The following is a 22,284-nucleotide window of genomic DNA, read 5'->3' as shown; positions in this document are numbered from 1 at the left end:
CCATCATACATTTACTATAGCAGCTATAAGGCAAATATTTCACTTTCCTTGGAAGCAGCATGAGTGATACCTTCTGCATCGGATCATAAGGACGCGTACTCGCAATCTGCAGGCAAGGACAACTTTATCAGCCATGAATTGGTTTAATCACTCCCCAAAGACATCTCAGTTGGTGGCCACCACTATATCTTGAGGTTGGGAATTGCACAATGTCATCTATAAAGAAGCCCTGCTGTCTCTCCTGGCTCGTCCACCATTGAGCTTGATAGGACGATCTCACTGGGAGCTGGTAAGAGAGGGGGGAAATGGTTTCCTTTCCAAATTCCCCATATCATGCATACATTTATGCACCTCCATCATGTCTCTCCCCCCTCACTCTTTCCTCATTGGGGAGCTGCTCTAGCCCCTTGATCATTTTGGTAGCCTTTCACTATGTCTGGAACAAGGCAGGCAGTTCACTTCAGTTTAACTTTGATTTAGAACTATCAAGATTCATAAAGTTCTTCACATTCAGGACCAAAATAGTTTGAGATACAAAAATGAATATGGGAGAAACTGAATCTGACAGGGCTTTGAAGGCTTGACTTTTGCGTGTTGGGTTTGAACTCATACATTTCACCATGTTAGCAGTGATTTAAGGTCACCGCCTTTTGCTGCTGACAGATTCCTCATCTTTTTTACAGCTACATCATGAAACTGTTTGGTGGGATGGTTAGAACAGACAAAAGGAAGCACTTCCTCACACAATGTATAGTTAAGCTGCGGATGTCACTGCCACAGGAAGTGGTGATGGCCACCAAATTGGGTGGCTTTAAAAAGGCAATTGGACTGATTGATGAGGGAGGAGGCTATCAGTGGCTACTAGCCTTGCAGGCAACGTGCCAACTCCTTTAGCAGAAGTGGCATGCCTGCATACACCAGTTGCGGAGGGGCTTGGGCAGGTAGAGGTTTCGCAAGCCATCCTGCTTGAGCAATCCTGTAGGCAGCTGGCTTGCCACCAGGTGTGTGGAGTGCTGGACCAGGTGGTCCTTTGGTCTGTTCCATCAGGGCTTTTCTTATGTCCTTACATTCTTACCATCAGCAGACATAACATGGCTCTCTCCCTGCTGGGAATAATTGGAGAGCCAGTGTGGTGCAGTGGTTAAGAGCACGGGACTGGGACTCAGGCGATCCGGGTTCGAGTCCCTGCTCGGCCATGGAGCCAACTGGGTGACTTTGGGCCAGTCACAGACTCTCAGCCCAACCTACCTCACAGGGTTGTTGTTTTGGGGAAGAGATGGAGGAGGAGAATGATGTAAGCTGCCTGGAGCCCTTTGTAGGAAAAAGGCAGGATATAAATCGATCAATCAATCAATCAATCAATCAATTGTACCACTTGAGTTTGGCCAGTGTGGATGAGTAAGGATTTCATGCCAGTTTGTTTTGCAGAAGGGTTTGCCAAATTTGCAACATGTTAACAGTCAAATATAGGAAAAAGTCAAATGGACATGTTTGTCCATCTCTAGTACAAAGCCAGCTTGCTCATCTGGGTCCTAGAGGTGACAGGAAAACTTGCATTCAGTTCAAGGAACATACTGATTTAAAGAAGAGACCGGAGGCCTATTCAAGATGTTTTTCTCCACATTTTCAAAGAATGGGAGTGAGGGGAGCTGCATGCACAAGGCCCTGCCACGGGATTCTCATTCTCCCCCCCCCCCCACAACCTCCCTGCATTTAGTTCGAAGATCTGAAAGAGGATCTGTGCACTTTGCTGGCTATGCCTAGAAAGCTTCTTGCAGTTGGATTCTTTGCTAGAGTTCCAATCACAGGGAAGCCTGCTATTAGGAACTCTACTGCTAAATGTGTGGAGAATTTCCTACCAGGCCTCGCCGGTCACGGCTGGAGCTGATCTGCATGGAAAAGGAGCAGCAGCATTTTAAATGGATGGGAACAGCTCGGCGTGTCCACCTGTTTTACAGCATTTACAACTGCATCTTTTTTCTGTATGGTATTACATTTCCTCTCACAACTGCGCACCATCCACAATTTGCTGAGAGAAGTTTTAGTTCCAAGATCATTTAATGCAGCTGCAGTCTCCCAAAAGCTCTGAAGGCTTTCCAGCCCAATCCACTCTTCAGCACACTTCACCAACTTCAGTTCTTGCTCACATACCCTTAAAAAGCCCTATCAGTATAATTTATCATACTCTTTAGATCCACATTGTTTACAGCATTTACAACTGCATCTTTTTTCTGTATGGTATTACATTTCCTCTCACAACTGCGCACCATCCACAATTTGCTGAGAGAAGTTTTAGTTCCAAGATCATTTAATGCAGCTGCAGTCTCCCAAAAGCTCTGAAGGCTTTCCAGCCCAATCCACTCTTCAGCACACTTCACCAACTTCAGTTCTTGCTCACATACCCTTAAAAAGCCCTATCAGTATAATTTATCATACTCTTTAGATCCACATTGTTCATAACAGCCTTCATAAGTCTGAAAACATGTTTCTCTTCAGTAGCATTACCTGGCTATTGTCTGCACCCAAAGCAATGTGGTTTTATTTATTCTAAAGTTCTACATGCAGACTTGCAATCTGCTGAAAATGTGGACTGTTTGCAATGATGTCATTTGTTAAAGTGTTCAATCTATGCAACTGGGCATGAGAACATTAACACTTGATTCATATAGCGCACAATGGCAATCATGACTTTGCTTCTGCACATATGCTGAGCATGAGGGGTGCAGACCTTCTTTTAGATGGAGGACTGAACTTCATGTTGGAGATCCTTTCAGGGACCAGATTGCAGGAGAGGAAGGGGCCAAAGGCAAAAAGGGTAGGTTGAAGGCCAACGTGTGGCCACTAAAATCCTCAAAATACCAACATGTTTTAGTTCAGAGCTTTCACTGCCAATAATGAAGCCTTAAGAGAGGCAGTTCAATCTTTTAGAATGCCAAACAAGCTGCACAAGAGGCAGGAAGCCACCAAAAGATAAGAGGTTGGCCAAGGTGTGTGGGGGGCGGGACATGGCCACCTACACAGTGGGGAGTTGGACTCGGTGATCTCTAAGGTTCCATCCAGCTCTGTGATTATGTGATGCTATGATTCTGTGAGCTGCCCATTAGGTGAGGATGTGTAATCACAGTGATGCTGCTAGAACAGGATCTTGTCAAGAAAGCCCAGGGCTCAGGAATCTAGGAGGCCCATGAAGGTCAGTCCAGAGAGCAATAGGTGAGGCCCACAGAAGAAACTCTATTTTATTCCTGTAGTTGTGATGAATCCATGATTTAAATGAGCTGAGTGCCAAAAATACATGCTCATGGTATTTTTTCCCAAAAAATAGTAAGTGTTGGCACAAGTTTGTCATTGGTTCTAACTTATCAGGAACAGAGAAGCATTTGAAAATTGAAGAATGGCACTTGGCAGTGGGAGAAGACAAAGTTAGCATGTGCTTCACAAGTGAAGTAATGCAACATGGCTACCTAAGCTCTGTCCACCCCAGGCCCTGCAAAAGCATCACATCCATGGTCTACAATTATCTAGCTAGCCCACTTGGCTCTGATCAGGTTGGCTCATCCTGGAATTCACAGAGCTGTGAAACCACCTTCTGAAATAAAGGACCTTTGAAAACCAATTTGTGACCTGTGGGTCACCTTTGAATGTGTTAAAGGAAAATAAATGAAGGTGTGCTTTTTCCTGCCAAGGTGCTACCTCCTAACGGAGCCTTGAATGTCCACAAGACACGCATACGGGGAGCTGCCGAAGAGCCTGGCTGCCACAACACATCTCCAGCTATAATTCCATTATCAGGGATGACTATGTTAATAATAGTGTGAAATGATGTCGCAGATGCCTCCTGATGCATTCTGACACAGTCGCTTGTTATAATAGAAAGAAGAACATGATAGTCCAAGCTCTGTCAAAGAAACATGAAGGTTTTCAGCTGCAATTATAGCCAAGGTCAGTCTGAGCTTGGCTTGCCTATTTATGAAAAGTGAAAGGCGTAGGAGGGAGGAACGTGGCTGTAAATAGCAGGTGCGCTTGGCCTGCACCTCATTCCTCCCTATCATGCTGGTGGAGCAACAGTGTTTTAAACTTTCTTTGGGTGAGAAGGGGAAAAGATCCATGCTTCCATATAAAATAAATTTAAAAATAAATAAAAAAACTTGGGGTCAATTACTAAAGTGGGTAAGTACTTAAGACTTCACCAAACACCTCTTTAGTCTATGGAATTCAGTGCTGTTGGGTGGACAGGTGTCGTCTTTTACAGAGGATGCTTTTCTATCTGAAGGGCTCTGATTGAAGAGCTGCCCAGGCCAATCACAGATTAAATACAATAAACCCTAAAAACTGTTTCCCATCATCAGTTACCATGCGGGGAGAGGATAAGCAAATATATCACCTGGTCATAAACTTTCACACCATGGCAAGATGTGCCGAATTTCTATTTAAATAACAATAACAATATTAATTTCTAATGTTAAAGCCATGCATGGAAATTAGCATATGCAAACATCCTCTTTCTTCTCTTTGGATAATTCATAAGAGACCATCCTATGTACCATCAACAGGCCATGCCTACTACTTTGCAGAGGGCAGTCCTTTACTTTTGGTTGTGTTGTGTCCAGAGGCCTTACTTACTTGTAAGTAAGAATTTCAGACCCCACAACGATGCAACATTTTGTTTTAGAGTTCTTTTCTTGCATACAGCCAGAGGCAGACTAGCCCTCACTGCCCAGTCTAGTATTAATCCTGGCTTGGCTCAGGAAATAGACCTGCTGCAAACTTTATGGGCTGTTCAGCATAAGTCCAGTTTAAAGAAGATTAAGTGGGAGCAGAAGCCTTGATGGAGCTCACCTGCAGTTTGCACCTGGCCAGCAGATGGGTAAGGCGCACTGCTCACCTGGTCAGTCTTCCCATTGTGAGTTGCATCCAATTTCTATTCCAATTTTTGTCATTATTTCTCCATTTGCATCTACACATATGCAAATGTGTGTTCTCTTTTTTGGTGATGTGTTTCCTCTTTTGGCGTGATTTTTAACTGGCCACTGTAGCAGAATTGCATCACACCACTGTTTGTTTGTTTGTTTGTTTGTTTGTTTGAAACATTTCTATACTGCCCCATACTTAGATGTTGCGGGACGGTTTACAGCCAATTAATACTAAAACAGAAATAAGAATAACAGTTGTCCAGCATCCAATGTTAAAATATAAACATACTAGATAAAACAAGTTAATTAAAATACTGCAAGAATAAAAAGGGTTTTGCCTGACGCTGAAAGGAAAGAAGCATTGGCGCCAGGCAGACCTCTGGGGAGCATTTTCCACACTCGGGGTGCCACTGCAGAGAAGGCCCTCCCCCAGGTAGTCACCCTCCTGATCTCTTTCAAGGACAGCTCCCAGAAGAGGGCTGACTCAGATCGCACAGGGTGGGAGGGCACGATAGCTTGGCTTTATTATTCCACCTCAGGTGCAAGGCAGCATCCCTGAATACATCTCTTTATTGAAGAGAAAAAATGTGTGCACACAGCGAACCGCTGCAGTTTCTGTTTGGCAGAAACAGTCAAACCTAGCCTTCTCCCTGACACGCTGGTTTGCTGTGTGCAGGAGGGCACTCAGCTTCTTTCTGGCCCATCATTTTCAACCCCAGCTCCACCTTGCCAGCCAGTTCCCCTCCCTCCTCCTATCAGGAGATCCACACTCACATTTCCATGATGACCATAGGTCTGACTCTTGGGCTGAGCTGAAGGTGGCTGATGTGGTGGGTAATAAAAGAGACAAGCAGGAGGCAATGGAAGTATTATTGAAAGTTACAAATATTTCTAGGTTGCTTTTCAGCCTATGGGCCTTCAAAGTGTCAAAAGAATAACAGAGAAAAAGGCTGTAATCCTATGCATGCCTAGAAGAAAAAGGTCCTACAATGCTCAGCAGTTCTCAGCCAACATGTCAGATTTTTTCTGTCTAAATATGCATGTGATTCTACTGAGAACAATGTAGTGGAAAAACGATCTTTCAAACAAAAGAGCACAGGACCAAAACAACTCTAAGCCCAGGCTCTGGAAATGTGGAGGATACACAAAGCTCCAGGGAAAAGGTTGTTTAATTTATATCTGAATATTTCACATATTTTGACTAATGCTGCAGTTTTATCATGGGCTGCTAGTTCTGTGTTTTTGGTTTTAAAGTGGAAGGATGTTTTTAGCTGTTACATCTGTGATTTCATCACAGATCTTGATATGTTGGGGCACTGGGCTGAAAAAAACAAAATTTAATTTAATAAAGACAAATGTCAGATACAGCCCATAGGAAAAAAGAAAGCAAATGCATTATTACAAGATGAGAGTACTCGGTTCAATGATACGAGAAGTGCGGTGGATCTTGTAATTGTTGTAGATCGCAAGCTGAATATGAGTCAACAATGGGATGTGGCAAATGATATTTTGGGCTGCATTCTTAGAAGTATCACTTCCAAATCACATGCAGCATTAATCCCTCTCTACTCAGCACTGGTTAGGCCTCACTTGTAGTGCTGCATCCAGTTCTGGGCACCACAGTTTAAGAAAGATGCTGACAAACTGGGAAAGTTTCTGAGAAGGACAACAAAAATTATCAGGGGACTGGAAACAGCCTTTTCTTAGGAGAGACGGAAGGAATCGAGCATGTTTAGCCTTGGGATGAGAAGACCGAACGAAGATATGATAGTACTTGAAAGGTTGTCACACAGAGTAGGACCAGGATCTTTTGTTAAACATCCCAGAGTGCAGGACATGGAACAATAGGCTCAGGTTTCAGGAAGCCAGGTTCTCGATGAACATCAGGAAAAGCTTCCTGACTGTTAGAGAATTACGACAATGGAAATAATCAGCAGGGGAGGTTGTGGCCTGTCCCACAGTGGAGGCAGTCAAGCTGCAGCTGGACAGCCATCTGTTAGGGATGCTTGAACTTGGACTCTTGCACTGAGCAGAGAGTTAGACTCAACAGCCTTATTGGCCCCTTGCATTCTTCTGTCTATGATTCTGCTGTTAGTCACCTTCAGCTCCCAGCAAGAAAAGCAGAGTATCAACATTTTCCAAAGAATGAATGGATGCATACAGAAACAAAAGAAAAGAAAGCTCCGGCACGGCAGACAAGAAGGGCCTACTTCATGTGGCCATCCATCGTGTTTGGAGAGCCTTGCTGCATTTGAAGAGTGGTCAGAGGACATGTGAAGGTCTCTATTTGAAATTGCCCTCTGTTTGAAGGGTACTTTATAAAGATAAAGGGTTGGATCCAGATGTAGGCATATAAGCAACTTATCCAGCAGTAGCAGCATTCCCTGCTCTCTCCTTCCCATAGCAACTCTTCAACCCCCGAATATGCTACACAGAGCTTTCTGTTGAATTGGTTGAGCTGTAGTAACTGGATGGGAGGAGTGATCCCTGAAGCTTGGGCAGAAGCACCTTCTGTGGACAGAGCATTTCCATCAACAGACTCATGAAATCATAGAACAGAAGAGTTGGAAGGGGCCATGAAGGCCATTGAGTCCACCCCCCTGCTGTTGCAGGACACCAAGTTACACCATCCCACTCAGATGGCTGTCCAGTTTCTTTTTGAGTGTCCCTACTGTGGGAGAGCCCACCACCTCTCTAGGCAGCTGGTCCCACTGTTGTATTGCTCTGAGCCAGATGTAGGCAGGGAAGAAGCTTTCCCTGATGTCCAGTCTGAATCTGGGGTCTCGCAACTTGAATTGATTTTTCCAGGTCCAACACTCTGGTATCAGCAAGAAGAGATCTTGACCTTCCTCTTTGTAATACCCTTTGACAGAAAAGCGATTCAACTCACAAAACTGTAAGAAGGGAAAACAGGTGCCTAGAAATTGCCCATCCATGGTTAGCATGTGGACAGCAGGTGGAGCAGGAACATGGGTCACTTGGTTGCAATCTGTTCCACTTTGGCAAGAAGTATTTTATTTCTGTTGAGATTGCAGCCATCATTTCCAGATTCGCAGCCAGATATATCAACAAGGGAATACAAATTACATGCAGATCTATGTCCTTGTTTCTCCTCTTTCCATTCCTTTTAGTAATGCCAAAAAGGGACCACTTGTGATTGTGATGTTCCTAAAAAAAACAAACCAAAAACCTGCAGACAAGTTCATATAGGAGAAATGTTTTTCTCCTGCCTGCCTCTTTCCCTCTGCAGTTCACAAACCTCTGGTCTAGCTTTGCAAAGTCAAAGCAGTGGTCAAGATCTGAAACCACATGGGGGTGGTATCGCCATTCCACCCTTTAGGTTGTATTTATTTATTAGATTTATATCCTGCCTTTTTTCCTACAAGGAACTCAAAGCAGCTTACATAATACTCCTCCTCCTGCTCTCTATCTTATCCACACAACAGTAACCCCATGAAATAGGTTGGGCTGAGAGTCTGTAACTGCCCTGAAGTCACCCAGTTGTCTTCTTGGCTGAGTCAGAGTAGATCCCAGATCTCCTGGATCCCAGTCCCAGGCCTTTAACCACTACACCACACTGGCTCTCATTGTATGCAAATATCTTGCTCTTTCTGTGGGAAGAGAGCTGCCAGTGGTGTGGATTTCTGCTCCACTTGGCAGCCTGTCTCCCCAGATCTTCTGCAGAAGGCTGAGGAACCCTTTGGTGTGGATTTGGGATACTTGGGGATTCTGCAGGATGATTGGGAGATTTTCTGCTGGAGGAGTGGGAAGGCTTTTGTGTCACACACCTGCCTGAGGAATACTGACCCTGAGAGTTTGATCTCATTCTCGGTGCAGAATGCAATGCCCTTGAGGGGACTTTGGTGAACTTCTGTCATGCTGACTGGCTGTTTTTAGAGTCAGCCTCCTTGGTAATACAAGAACACGCCTGGAGTGAAATTGCAAAAAAGCAGCAGCTAAGGCTTCAGTGGCTTTTCCTGTGTCCAGCAGAGCAGAAAAACAGCCCTTTGGGATTAACAGGAGGTTAATGACTACCTGTGAGAAAGGTAAAGTGGTCATTCCCAGATCCCTTCCTCCTTTGGAGTGAGTGACATTGAAGAATGATATTTTGAAAGGCCTTTTAAATAAGGACCATGCAGAAATGTTGTGTTTAAAACAGTGTAATGTTTCTGAAACCATAGAATAAGACCATTACAGAATTCAGGGAATGGGTGGTGAGGGGAGGGGGAGAAAGGCAGGAGTGTGACTGGAGACTTAAATTGATTTGTACATTAAAAACAAAACTGCTTTTATGAATGCAAAAAAAAATATTCTTTTTTAAACTTTTGGTCCCAGCTATTATTGGTGTTATTAATGGGATGGGGAATAATTTCAGGGCCAGATGCTATCAAGAGTCATAAGACTACCCAGGGATTAGTCTAATCTAGGAATGTATAAGGAATTTAATTGGGTGGTGAAAATCTGATGGATTTTCATTATTTACACTCCGGGATTCCAGTTTGATAGCCCCATGCTGGGGCCAACTCACTGTTGTGTTCGTCAATCCAGCTTGTGGACTTCCATCTCTAAATCAGACCTTGGTCTGTGCATTTTTTGAAACACTAAGAAATTTTGTGCAAAACATGATATTTGCACTCATTTGTGCAAATTGGAATATGAGAACGATGGAGTTTTAACACAATTGTGCTAGAACTACATAGTTTCTAACTCCCAGTTAATGCAAATAGCATGATTTGTGCAAATTTCCTTAATGTGTAAATTCCTTAATGCCTTTTAATGTGTAAATTGTGATCTGGCTTAGAGAGAAAAACCTGTGAGAAGAACAGTGACTCTGACTGCTTCCAGTTGAGCTGGACATCCCAGTGAGAGCACATCCCTACTGCTATTATTCCAGCATCACCACTGACCATATTGGTTGGAGATGATGGGAATTGTACTCCAATACATCTGGAGGGCACCCAGATGGGGAAGAGAAAATGTGGGTACATGCTATTTATCCATCTGTCTGTTGCATTTAACTGGTACCTTTGATTTGAAATCCTTAGTTTATTAATATGCAAATATAAACAATTGTTCAACTAATTCATTGACTAAGATTTCTGCCTTTCAGAGTGACAGACATATAATTTTTAATTGTGAATGTGACTCCAGAAACTTATGAACTCACATTAAAAATTTACTCTAGACCAACAAGCATGTTTTTTTCCTTCTTGGTCTTGAGCTGATTTCCCCAAACTTCTGGAATTCCTCTCAGTTTTGAATGTGGTTTGCCATATGACCCTAGGATTTACTGCTTAAGAAAGATCCTCTTGCGAGCATTGAACTAATCCCACAGATTTTTCAAACTTGAGTACTACCAGCAGCATCGTCTAAAGTCCCATCAAATTTTCCAACTAACTCCTATCCTACCTACCAACCCCAGATTCTATGACTTTGCTCATCCTGCTTTTCATTGCCTACTTTCCTCCACCAACCCCAGCTTCCTCCCCAGTTTTAGATGGGGAAACATATGAAAACCTTCTCCCTCCATCACACTGAATATGCCTTCAGCAGTAGGAAAGGGAGAAGAAAGAGAAATTGGTTCCTCCTACAGGCATTGGGGTCCGTTGGGTGGTGTTTGGGTGACAAGGCATCTGATTTTGTTAGCAGCCTTTGTCCTCATTAACCTGGGAGCTAAACCTGAAGAGGGGCAGGGCTCAGTTCCGAGCAAGTGCTCCATGTTCACTCACCACAAATTTATGGGGCACTCGCCATAAATTCAGACTCTGGGCTGTGACAAAGTGAACTGGCATCTGGGAGCTGAGCCCAGGGAATCCATAGGATTCAGCCCTGGTACTGATTCCTCCACATCCCAAACTTGGATGGCCAAAAAAGAGGAAATCCATTGCCAGAAGAGAGGTCAAAAGAGGAGACAGACTTGCATAAAATTGCCTAGGCTACTTCAGAGGTATTGATGCAAATATTGAAATGATGACCATGGTTTAAACAGAAATATAATTCATCTCAATACAATGGGTGAAAATGGCCAGGTGACCAGTGGATCTGCTCAGCCTGTTGATGGGGGACAAGTTTTTTAGGTCGCTTTTCTCTCTTTCTTTCTCAGAACTGGACAGACAGGCTGGCCCTTCCAAAAAGAGGACACCTTTGAATATTAAATTGGAACTGTCTTCTGTCAGTCTTTCAAATAGAGAACTGTCCTGAATAAAGTAGGACACACGCCACTGCCCCCACTCCAGGAAATGCCAGCACAGCTCATGTCCTTTTCTTCTGACATGATGTACCAATGTAAGGAAAGGGATTGTGTCTGATTATCTGCTACAACTTCAATGTGCTTTACTGATTTTATTGGATAGTTCACCGACTCTGGGTTTGTTTTTCTTTTTAGAGCTCATTGGGTTCCATTTAAGTTGACAGTAAACATATGAAGAAATGTGGATTACTGTATGGTTCATAGGGACAATACAAGGCAATGTAATTTGTTTTCCTCCTCCTGAGCCAGAGTGGTGTTGTTTTAGCGGGGAGTGGCTGTCTGTGTGTATTATATAATATTAACCAAGAGAAAGAAACTTCAGTAAATTATAAGAAGATAACAACAATGGCAAACAGGGAGAGACCCCCTCACTCTCTAAAGATTAGAAAGATGATCTTTTGCCGGGTTTCTGTTTACTGATGGGATCAAAAGATGCTGATGTCTGTATCCAGCAATGAGACTACCGCCTTCTTGGATTGCTTTCCCCTGACCTAATAGCAGCCTGATAGTCAGATGAGGTTTAAGGGAGAGAGATCACGTCCTTCCTATTGATTTTGTAACATCAGTTCCTTGTGTTTTCACCCAAAAGATGGCATTTAAAGGACCTTAGGGTTTTGTTTTTAATGTCATGGCTCTTTCCAAAGTTCCTAGCTGTCTACAGCTATAGAAAGCTCTACTGCAGGTGTCATTTCAAATTTCAAGAGCCAAGGGCAAAGCCATTTTAGGATGGGGGGAAGATTCTGCTGGACTGTAATATCCATCTGTTCCCCTGGAAGTAAGCCCCATTGAACTCTGGGGACTTACTTTTGAATGGGCATGAATAAGATTGCCCTGTAAGTATCAAAGGCCTGAAATGAGCTTTCTTCAAGGTCAAATTGCAAAACAACAACCCAACCCAGGGTATTCTAAAGATAAGATGCTCTAATTATTTTCTATTTTTTGTACTTCAAAACAATTAGCAGCTTTACCAACACAGGAACAACAGTCTTCCCTCCTTGCTTTGAAGAGAAGACTGAGCATATAAACATAGGGTTTAGCCCCATTTCAGTGTTTATCAGTATGTAGAGCCAATGAGCCACCCAATAAATATATGTGGAATAATTGTGCATGATCTGTAACATGGATTTGTGTGGGTCTCCCCGCCTGCTAAATAATAACTCTGCATTTCATGGTGCTATTAGGGAATGGTTCAGAATGGCCTGGGGGCATAGTGGATGTAAGGAAACTAGAGGAACCCCGTGTTTTCTCTTACAGGAAATTGCCCTCTATGTTGAAGGGTCCTCTGCTTGAAAGGCTGCCCTGTCCAAGCCCAGCTTGAGCATAAGGAACGGCCAGGAGGAATTGCCAGTTGGGTCTTGAAGTTACTGATCAGCTGCATCAGGAAGGCTGATTGAGCAAGTCACGTGGCTCATCCGGTCATCACAGATTTCCACCCAACAAAGAGATGCACTGTATATCTATTGAATTATGCTTATTTCTACATTTGCACCTACACGTATCAATTAGCATGTACAAAACCTATGCAAGTAGGCATCCGACATTTCCACCCTTTTGATGAGGCATAGGTCAACACTCTACAAGAACCTCAACAAGCTTCAGGAAACTTCTCAGAAGATTTTTTTTTTCTGAAAAAATGGCTGAGATTTTTCTTTTCTTATAGCCCCTAAAAAAGGTCACTTGGCAGAAGTTTCTCAAAATGTTCTCCACGATTATTTTCTTGTGGAAGTCATCAGCATCCGCCCTGCCTGCTATGACCTGGCCAAGTTTTATTAGTATTAGATTTCTATTTCACAAATCAATAGTCCAAGGGGACCCTCTAAGCAGATTCTAGACAGGCTGCCGGTCAGATGCTGGTGCAAAACCATTCAACACAGAAACAAGCAGTTCTATAACTGCCCCTGTAGTTGTACTCAGTGGAGTGTAAGCCATTCTCCTTTCCTGGAAGGAATTAGTGAAAGTAATCCCCTTAATGCCCCACATGTCCCTCCCTACATATTTTTATTGTATCATGGCCCTGTTTAGGAACTGTTGTAAACTGACCAGAGAATTTCAGCTACTGGGCAGCATAGAAGACAAATAGATCAATACATGGTGGTGGCAACAGAGAGCAAGCTGGCAGCAGCCCCCCCTCCCCCCCTTTTATTTTAGGATAGGAATACAGCTGGCCCTGCTTCCACAGTTTCTGATCCCTGGTGCTTTATCAGGTGGGAGAAAGAGCTCATTCAGGAATGGAACCTGCTCTCGTGCCCCCTGACCCTCTGCTTCGCCTTGATGCAAGTGAAAGATATTTGCTTCCCTTCCTTTTTTGTGTACCAGAGAAGAATGCCACGTACGCCTTTCCTGATGGAGAAAGACACCTGTGAGTTTGCTGGCTTATGAACACTGGATAAGCACTTTCTGAACCTTTAATCTCTTTGTAAATGTACGTGGCAAATGTACCTGAATCAGCATGGAGGTTGCACTGCAGCTTCTGAAAGCTGCAGCAAAAACAAGAAAGCAGAAATGGCTTTAATTTCTTGCATTTGGGAAGATAAATCACCCACAGGAGGAAAATGGAAAGTCTGATTATCCGCTGTCTTGCTGTCCCTGTGACTCAGAGAAGGAGAGTGCTTCTTAGTGAATGATTTACATGTTCTGACTAGTTGGTTATTGGTTCATTCTTAATAAACACTCCCAGTAATTTCTGGTCTACATTAAACTGTCTGAATCATGAGATCCGTTACGTCCAGTACAGTGCTTCTAACTGGCAGTGGCTATCCCCATGCATGATATTCATTTTATTTGTTTGTTTATCAATCTTTTTTGCACTACTTAATTTCAGTTCAGGTTGTTTCCTAATCCTATCAAGTCATACAGGGCTGGGCAACCTCAGGAGGGTTGGAGGCACCAGAGGTTGGTAGCCGAAATGGCTGGGTGTTGGTCTGGACTTTAAAGTAGTCATCCATGATGCTGAATTCTAGTCCTAAACAAGGTTCAGGACCATGGATAGCTCCTTGAAAGTTCAACCTACCACTTGGAGGAGATGCACTTTAGGATCCCTTGGTAGAGGGGCAGATCAGAACCCCCAGAACCCTCACCCTACTACAGCTGCAGCCAGAAGCTGCCACATGCATTCCCATCTTCCCCAGTTCTAGCACTTTTCAGTTACATCTGGAGTGGGGCTTCTGTAAACCTCATGGATATTTCTGGATCCATGGGCACACATGCGAAATTGAAAAGCTGCTGTGCTTATCACCACAAAAGTTCCCCCATGGAGACCAGTCCCTACTCACAAAATGGCTGCCATGGAGGCCTGGCTAGTCAAATGCAATTGGTGTATGTGTGTCTAGAAACAGTGAAGCTACAGATGGAAAGGAGGGAGAAATGGCAATGCAAAGGGGCAGCAGGGTGAGAAAGAAACTAGAAAGGGAGAGAGAGAAAAGACTAACATTTTCCAGGGTGGTGATGGTTGTTATTATTGGAAGGCAGCAAGGATGAGAGGACTTTGTGCTGGGAGCCCTTGTTTTATGGGTCTTAATAGACCATTCAAGATGAAGCCATGCCAAACTGTATTACTACTGGGAGCAAAATCTTCTTGCTAGGTAAATTCATTCCCTTCAGTAATGCTCAGAGGGAAGCTGTATGTGGGGAGGGGCTGTGGTGGGTGGCAGATTGCCTACTGGGAAAATGGTGCTGGGTCTGTATTCCGGTGAGCCCTGCCCCCACTATGCTACTGTTCCCATTATATGGGGCAAGGAGCCCCATGGCAGGGATGTCAAGGGTTCCATATCAGATGCACAAGACGCCTAACAGACTAGCACTTGTGGCCAAGCCAAAGGCTCCTTAAGTTGTGCAAGGGTGAGCTATATGGGATTCTCTCTCCTGCTCTCCAGCAAGGTGCACAACCCTGAGCCAGATTGGGATCATGGTGCATCAAAAGAGGAATGCCGCAGCTTCCTTTCCCGCCATTTTAATTCTGAAATTCCACCCCTCTGGGTTAAATAAAAGTTTTCAATGCAATAATGATGAGACTCCTTTTTAACCCTCCACCCCACTGAGGAAAAGGGACTTCAGCCTTCCTCTCCCAGGGATCCACAATCTCAGTCCGGCTCTGTTCAAAGCTGTGCTCTTGCAGGAGTGTAGGCTTGGAAGTGGGGGATTTTAAAAGTCGGGGAGCCTTCATTACAATAATGGAGCATTTCTTAATATCATCCCTCCCTCCTGCATATTTAGTTTGGAACTCAGGATGGAACCAACATGGTGCAAGGAAAAAGCAAGATGCATGCAAGACCATGTCTTGTGAGATGCAATGAGCACATTTCTTCAAGCATGGTTGGGCTTCCAGGAAGTCTGAGCAGAGCAGAACTTTTGATGGAGGGCTCCAGGCACAGAAAATCAGTGCAATGCTTACTGTTCCAAGGGTGTTTGAGAGAAGGAAAGAAATCTGGGGAGAGAGAGGTGGCCTATAGATCTGTAGAATGGCGGAAGACAGCACGAGTTATGTGAAGGCATTAAAGCAAAGGAAAATATAGGCCTGCTGTGAAGAAATATCTTCCTGACTGAGGTTTTTCTCCATGATGACCTCCCTAAGGGAGTGATAGAAGACCCATTTGCTGGAGATTTTAAAAGAAGACTGGACAGACAGGCTGGAAGAAATATAAAACAGGAGATGTAGTTTAGCGCCCAGAGAAATAGTTTAATGAGATGTCCTAATAGTTTTTTCAGGTCTTGAGTCCCAGGATCTGCATTCCTCCACAACAGCCAGTGAAACAGAATAATAAAATGTGAAAAACAGGCCAGCCCTGCACTCAGGGAATCTGATAAAACATCTCTATTATTGAACAGAACTCTGCAAATGTCTCCCAGTGGTTATGGCCCACCATTTCAAGACGCAAGTGGAAAGTTATGTAGTAAATAATTACACATATTGGACAATTTTCCAAACATACATTACCTTTTTGTGGTCAGCGGTGGTTTTTTAAATGCATCATTACAAATATTTCAAGTTCCATTACCAATAAATGTCCATGAGAACCAAGGATTTGTAACTCAACTTGTTAGTCACAGCTAATGACCTTTGAGATTATGAAAAGAAATAAATGTATTGTACAAAAAATACTGATTATGAATCATCCAAAGGATTTAATGTGTATCACTGTGGTTTGGTAAGATGCTTCAGAGTGCTGGATTCACACTGGGGAAATGCTTGGTTCAAAGCCCAGTCAACCACAAAGTTTGCTGCATTCAGTAGACACAGTGTGGAGTAGTGGTTAGAGTTGTGGGCTAGGTCTTGGAAAATTCAGGTTCTAGTCCCTGACTTGGCCATGAAGCTTACTAGGTGTCTCTAATCCATCACTCTATCACAGTCTAGCCTACCTCTCTGTGTTGTTGCAAGAAAAAACAGAGAAGAGTCTTGCATTAGCCACATTAGGTTTCCTATAAGGGGAAAATGGTGGAATATAAATCTAATAAAAATACATTTATTATCTTCTAGCCTAGGCTAGCTGATGAGGGTGTTTTGAGGATACAAGAGGGCCACGAGTCCTAGTCTGAGCTCCTTGGAGAAAGATGGGATAAAAATAGCATTAGCAATGACCATATGTTAATTCTGAGAGGCAGTGTGGTGCAGTGGTTAAGAGCATGGGACAGGAACTAAGACAACATCAGTATTAGTTGTCCTCACTTTGCAAAGAAGCTAACTGGGTAACTTTGGGCCAATCACAGACCAACCTCATAGGGTTGCTGTTGTGGGGATGAGATTGAGAGCAAGAGGAGGAGAATGATGTAAGCCACTTTGAGTTAATTAAAAAAGAAAAAAGTAAGATATAAGCCTAATAAATAAACAAATATGGAGAATATGCTTCTAAAATGAGCCAGTTCATATCTATATCCAAACAGAAAAGTCTCACATTGCGCTTGCAAGAGGAATAGCATGTATAGGTTTGACAAACTGCATGCAAGAGGGAATTCTCAAGTTGAAGACCGACCCCGAGATAACCTCTTTGATGCCCATAAGATTCCAAATTGGCATAGAGATGCCATACAGAAGAGAATGTTCTAGCTGGCTTGTATCTCCATTCATCTCATCAATGGAGTGGTGAGAGCTGCCATTCTTGGTCTTCCTGAAATGGTCATTTTACTTCTGTGCAAGCTTGCAATTTTTTTAAAAAAATGCATTTGGAGTTCAGTACGTTTTGTCCACATTTTCAAAGTGTACGCACAGATGTATGCCTTTTTAAAAGCACACATTTTCCCCTTTACATTGGGGAAATGCTATTTCATGTTTGCTTTTCCCTGCTATGTGAATGTGGGGTATGCATTATTCCTTAAACGAGGTGTGTTGGAAAGCAGCAGTGCTGGTTCTGGAATGCTGTTCTGTTTCACTGGAAATCTTGGGAAGTATGTCATTGCACAGGAGTTGGATCCAGTCTCCCGTGCAAGGATGGGACCTTAAGCAAGAGGGGAACCTCTGTCCAATTTGGGGGGCTTCCCTTCCTCCCACACACCACACTTTCTCCTATTCAGCTGCTTCTCCTAACTATGAGAGGACTTGTGCTGCTGAGTGGGCTAGAAATAAGTAAGTAATGTTTTTATGAGCATTTTTATGAGGTGGAAAAGGATACTGTGGAAAGAGACCAGGGAAGTCCAGTACCACCAAGCCCATAAATCTGCATCCAACCCTAAATCTCTGCAAAATTCCCCAGTGGAGCTCAATGCTCTCCTGTTTGGAATCATGGAACACCCAGAAGAAGTGGCGGAGACACTGAGACTGGGAAAACACATGGTTTGCTGGCTGGATATTTCTCCTGGTGTTTGCAAGGGTTGTTGATGTTGGCTGGGACACCCTCTGCTTCCATAGATACCTCCTGGTGCTTGAAGGTATGGATGGAAATGCTAGAAAATTCTTTCTCACTTCCCAGCCAGCAGCTCCAATCCACCTGAGTGACCACCACTGATCTTGAACACATTAATAAGATCGACACACAAAGCCACCATTGCTACTTGGGTAGGAGAGAGCCTAGTATTTTACTAAACCCTCCACCTCCACGGGGTATTTGTAGCCCATTTATTAAGATCCAGCCTTGCACTGTTTCTGATAGTATTTATTTGGTTTGTGAAGTTATCTGCACCAACTGAAATGGGTTTAGCTGTTCCCTGTGAAGATTTATAGGTTTTTAAGAGTAGCAAACATCACTGCAATCATTTAGTCTAATTTCATGGAAAATTCAGAGAAATTGATTTAATGCGGTAATCCTGACATCAAAAGCAAGATGTACTGTTAGTACATCTGATGAAACCTGGGCTGCTTGCTAAACGTATAAAAGCACAATGACAAAAGAGACCTCAGGCATAAGTCAGAGACATCTTTATACTCTCTGCCAAAAGCTAAAATTGCACTCCTGTACAGTAAAGCTAAATTCTGAATTATGCAAATATTATTTGATTATCTGATCCAATAAAATCAAATGTGATTTATGATACAGAATCCATCCAGCATTTTCAGAAGTGGCAATGGCTTATTTAGGAAGTCTGTGGTGGCTGGAATAAGAAGAAAAAGAAGGGGTGGTGGAGTAGATTGCAATCTCTGCAAGTGAGCTAGGAATAAACACAATGTGTACAATGCTGCAGACCTTGCTATCCAGTCACAATTTTCACCAGGATGTTTGGTTGGTATGCAGGATAGGAACACAGGGACAGAAGAAGTTGTCTTATACTGAATTTGAACCCTGGGCCATCTAGTTCCATACTACTGACACTGGCTGGCAGTGGCTCTTTAGCTTTTCAGTTAGATTCTTTCCTACAGCATTGCCATTTTGGAGTATTTTAAACTATGCACAGAAGATATATTTGCCTTCATCTTTCTCATCTGAGATACTGAGAGATCTTACAGCCAAGAAAGTACATCTTGGTTTCAGAGTAAGTTGGGATATAAAGGTTGTCCAAGAGGCTAATGAGTCTCTCTGTTCACATCCCTGGCAAGAAAGATGTCCAGCAGCTAAGGATTATCCATTTTCCACTGCTGAAAAGGCAGTTCTGCTGGAAAGTTACATTTTGTTTTTCCTAAGTCCCTATGGCTTCACATTAGCTGTACATATTTCCTTATAAAAGTAATTGTAACAAAGGTCAACTGGAGGTATCCCACAATACTGCATGGTTCAAGTTTTATGCATTTTAGTCCTGCAGAGAAAGCAATGTCATAAATCCTTGCTTGCAGAATTGCCTTCGCATTAAAGATAACGTTAACTCATACGAATACTCCATGGGTGGGCAAACTGTGACCCTCCAAGTGTCATCATCCAAGCATTAGCCATGCTGGCTGAAGCTGATGGGAGTTGGGGGCTATGGGGCTACATACTCCTGGCTGTACAACAGCTAGTTTTCCTGGACTCCAACTGTCCTCAGATCCAGATTCCCCAAGAGCTTTGCGAGACAGAGTTCTAGCAGGGGCTAGTCCATCAGTGGTTCCTCAGTCCTTCTGAGCTGCTTGAACTGTACAAGGACACACTGCTCCCTATCAAGCACCAGGTAGGGGACGGCTCCAGATAAAGGCTACCTTTGGTAGAGCAGTGCTTTGCTGCTCATTGGCTTCCCTGTCTGAAGAGAGACGTCATATAGCCAGGCCAGGAACTAGATGATGTCAGGGGGGTCTTGACATTAACCAGCCTGCAGAGGGCTTGACAGTGGAAGGGTCATCCAGCCTCCCACCTTAAAGTTCCCTTCCCCACATTGCCATTTATTGGAATCGCCTTAATCACTGCCATTGATTAAAAAGTGGAAGTTTCCATTTTAGTAATGGAAACGGAGTGATGGAGTTTCCATTAGCATCTGGGAAACTCCTTTCTCTTGAGGAGTGTCTATCCCAAAATATATATTGCTGAAAGGAGTTCAACCCCATATGGGACCTCCAACTTCCACAAAGTGCTCTACTCCCTTTCCCCTTCAAAAATGATTTTTTAAAAAGTTGATATTTTTAACGTAGCTATATTCCCCTCCCTCTCAAGCCTTCACCCTTGTTCTTTTTCTTCCCCCAGGGTTCCCATTAGCTTCATGAATGCATGAGAGTTTGAACCTGTATCAGTCCATTCAAACCAGTATGCCCCCCTCTCAATCCCACCCCAACTACCAGATCCATCCAGTCAGTAGAAAACGCTTGTTTCTTACAACAAATCAAAAGTCTTCAGTCTCATCAAGACAGTGAGTTTCTACACAAGCAATGCTCTATGGCAGTCCTGCTAAGGCAATCTGCCTTCTGTCTCCTCATCTATTAGAAATGACCTGTGAACATCTTGTTCCAGTCCATGAGTTATAAACCCCAAAGGCATTTTCATCTCTCTTTGACATCAGAGGCAAATCAAACTGGACCTGGAAAAGAGCAGCTGTTCCCACTATTGTTCTTTGGGTTTTTGTCTCTTTGCCCTCAGCTTTTCACTTCAGCCCAGAAAGCAATAGCATTCCTGAAAGATGTTATTAAAGTCAACAGTGATGCATTGTAGTTCATGGTTTCCTCTTAAATTCTTTGTTAGTAAAAGGATGACCACCTTGCTTTGATCTGCAGTGTTTGAAATGAAATACAAATGGACAATTAATTTTTCTTTGCTCTAAGGCAATGGTGCCTTAAAACCATCCCCAGAACATCTGCAGCACTTCCATGACAGAATCTTTATTTTACCCAAACAAGTGGTCGTACTACTTACCACTAGGGAGTAATAAATCTTGAAGCCGGGTTTAGCCACTAAGTAATCATCCGATTTGAAGGTTATCTTCAGCTGATTTGTTTTTGATGTTACCCTCGGAGGAATTTCCTTGTTTCCACACCATCGTCCTCGGATAAGCGTGCTGATTTCAGATATATCTTCCACTTCCACAAAGTCATATCTAGAGTCAGAGGTGACAGATTTAACAAGCAGGTTGACCAGGTTTGTTCTCCATGCGAGAGCCAAGATGGAAGTGATCTGTAAACTTTTGCCTTGAATTAGGGGGAAAGGTGGTGGGGCACAGCTTCTTCTCAGATCTTGGGGGAGGGGTGGAGATATCAGTCAAGATGAAGAGGAATCATGTTCAGATAGCCAGAAACATGTCTTGGGTGTGGAGAGCTCCTCCCAGTGGCCACCAGCTTGTGGCTGCCATCTCTCCCTCGACACCCCTCACAGAACAATAATATGTGAAGCTGCAGTGCAGCCCTTTCCAACCTGGTGGCCTGCAGGGGTGTTGGATACAACTCCCATCATAGCCAGCCATCAAGGTTGTTATAATCTGGAAAGCACCAAGCTGGGGAAGCTTGATGTAATATCACTCTGGTAGGGGCCTGTGGGTACAAGAAGTGTTAGAATGCTAATTATTACATAAAAGCCTACAAAACAAGGGTGCTGCAGCTTTCCCTGTGGTTTGTGGCATAAGTGCACATGGCAAAGTCTTCTCAGTGGTGGCATGTTGACGATGGAACATCCTCCCAGTGGTGATTCAGCTGACCCCTCTTTCTTATCATCGCTTCCACTTGCTTGCTTGACAGGCCTGAAGCCAGAGAGCATGTAGGCAGCGGTAATTCCTCCTCCTCCTCCTCCTCCTCACCATCACTGGTGCCTGGGCCAGAGTGAGAGACAGGTGGGCAGCAAGCTGCAGTGGTGAAGAGCAAGAGCCCAGCTGGGGCATTCTTGCCCACAGAGGGGTGGTTCTTTGGCAGATGCCCAGCTATGGCTATTCTTGATGGCAGTCCTATTCCTGTCCACCAAAAAAATAAATGAAGTCTTGAAGTCTCTGTCAGTTTAGGCCATGAACGAAGAGGAGGCCATCTATCTGAATGGCTACTTACAGCTGCTTCACTCACAAAGTGACCAGTGTTTGAACAATGAAAGTGGGTCCTACCAGTCTGTTAAGTCCTAACTGTGTCCGTCAGCTTCATATTAGCCCACATTGGTTTTGACCTCATTTATAGCAGCTTTCTCCAACTTGGTACATTCTCAGAGGCATTGAACTGAAACACCCATAATCCCAGTGGCCATGCTATGTGGGAAATATGGGAATTTTTCCCATACACCTGGGAAAACCTGGAAAGTAACAGGTTTGGGAAGGCTGAATTATAATAGCTCTGATCTTTTCTGGGTAACTATGGATAGCCTCCTGTAACGTTCTCAGCATCTGAATGTG

The 22,284-nt window shown here is 43.6% G+C and overlaps 1 protein-coding gene across 2 annotated transcripts in view; it reads right to left on the bottom strand.

Moving 5' to 3' along the window:
* PDGFD (platelet derived growth factor D) overlaps window positions 1-22,284 on the bottom strand; it is a 171,271-nt gene that overhangs the window by 30,976 nt on the left and 118,011 nt on the right. For both annotated transcript variants that reach the window (XM_044441913.1, XM_044441912.1), the window contains exon 3: window positions 20,835-21,015. In XM_044441913.1, the coding sequence (XP_044297848.1) occupies window positions 20,835-21,015 (181 nt within the window). The remainder of the gene's footprint in view (window positions 1-20,834; window positions 21,016-22,284) is intronic.

Source organism: Varanus komodoensis, unplaced genomic scaffold (genome assembly GCF_004798865.1).
Source record: "Varanus komodoensis strain SLA01 unplaced genomic scaffold, ASM479886v1 scaffold4, whole genome shotgun sequence".
In the NCBI taxonomy this organism is placed as follows: Eukaryota; Metazoa; Chordata; class Lepidosauria; order Squamata; family Varanidae; genus Varanus; species Varanus komodoensis.
The sequence above is the reverse complement of the archived record's forward strand: the minus strand, read 5'-3'. Positions and strand labels throughout refer to the sequence as shown.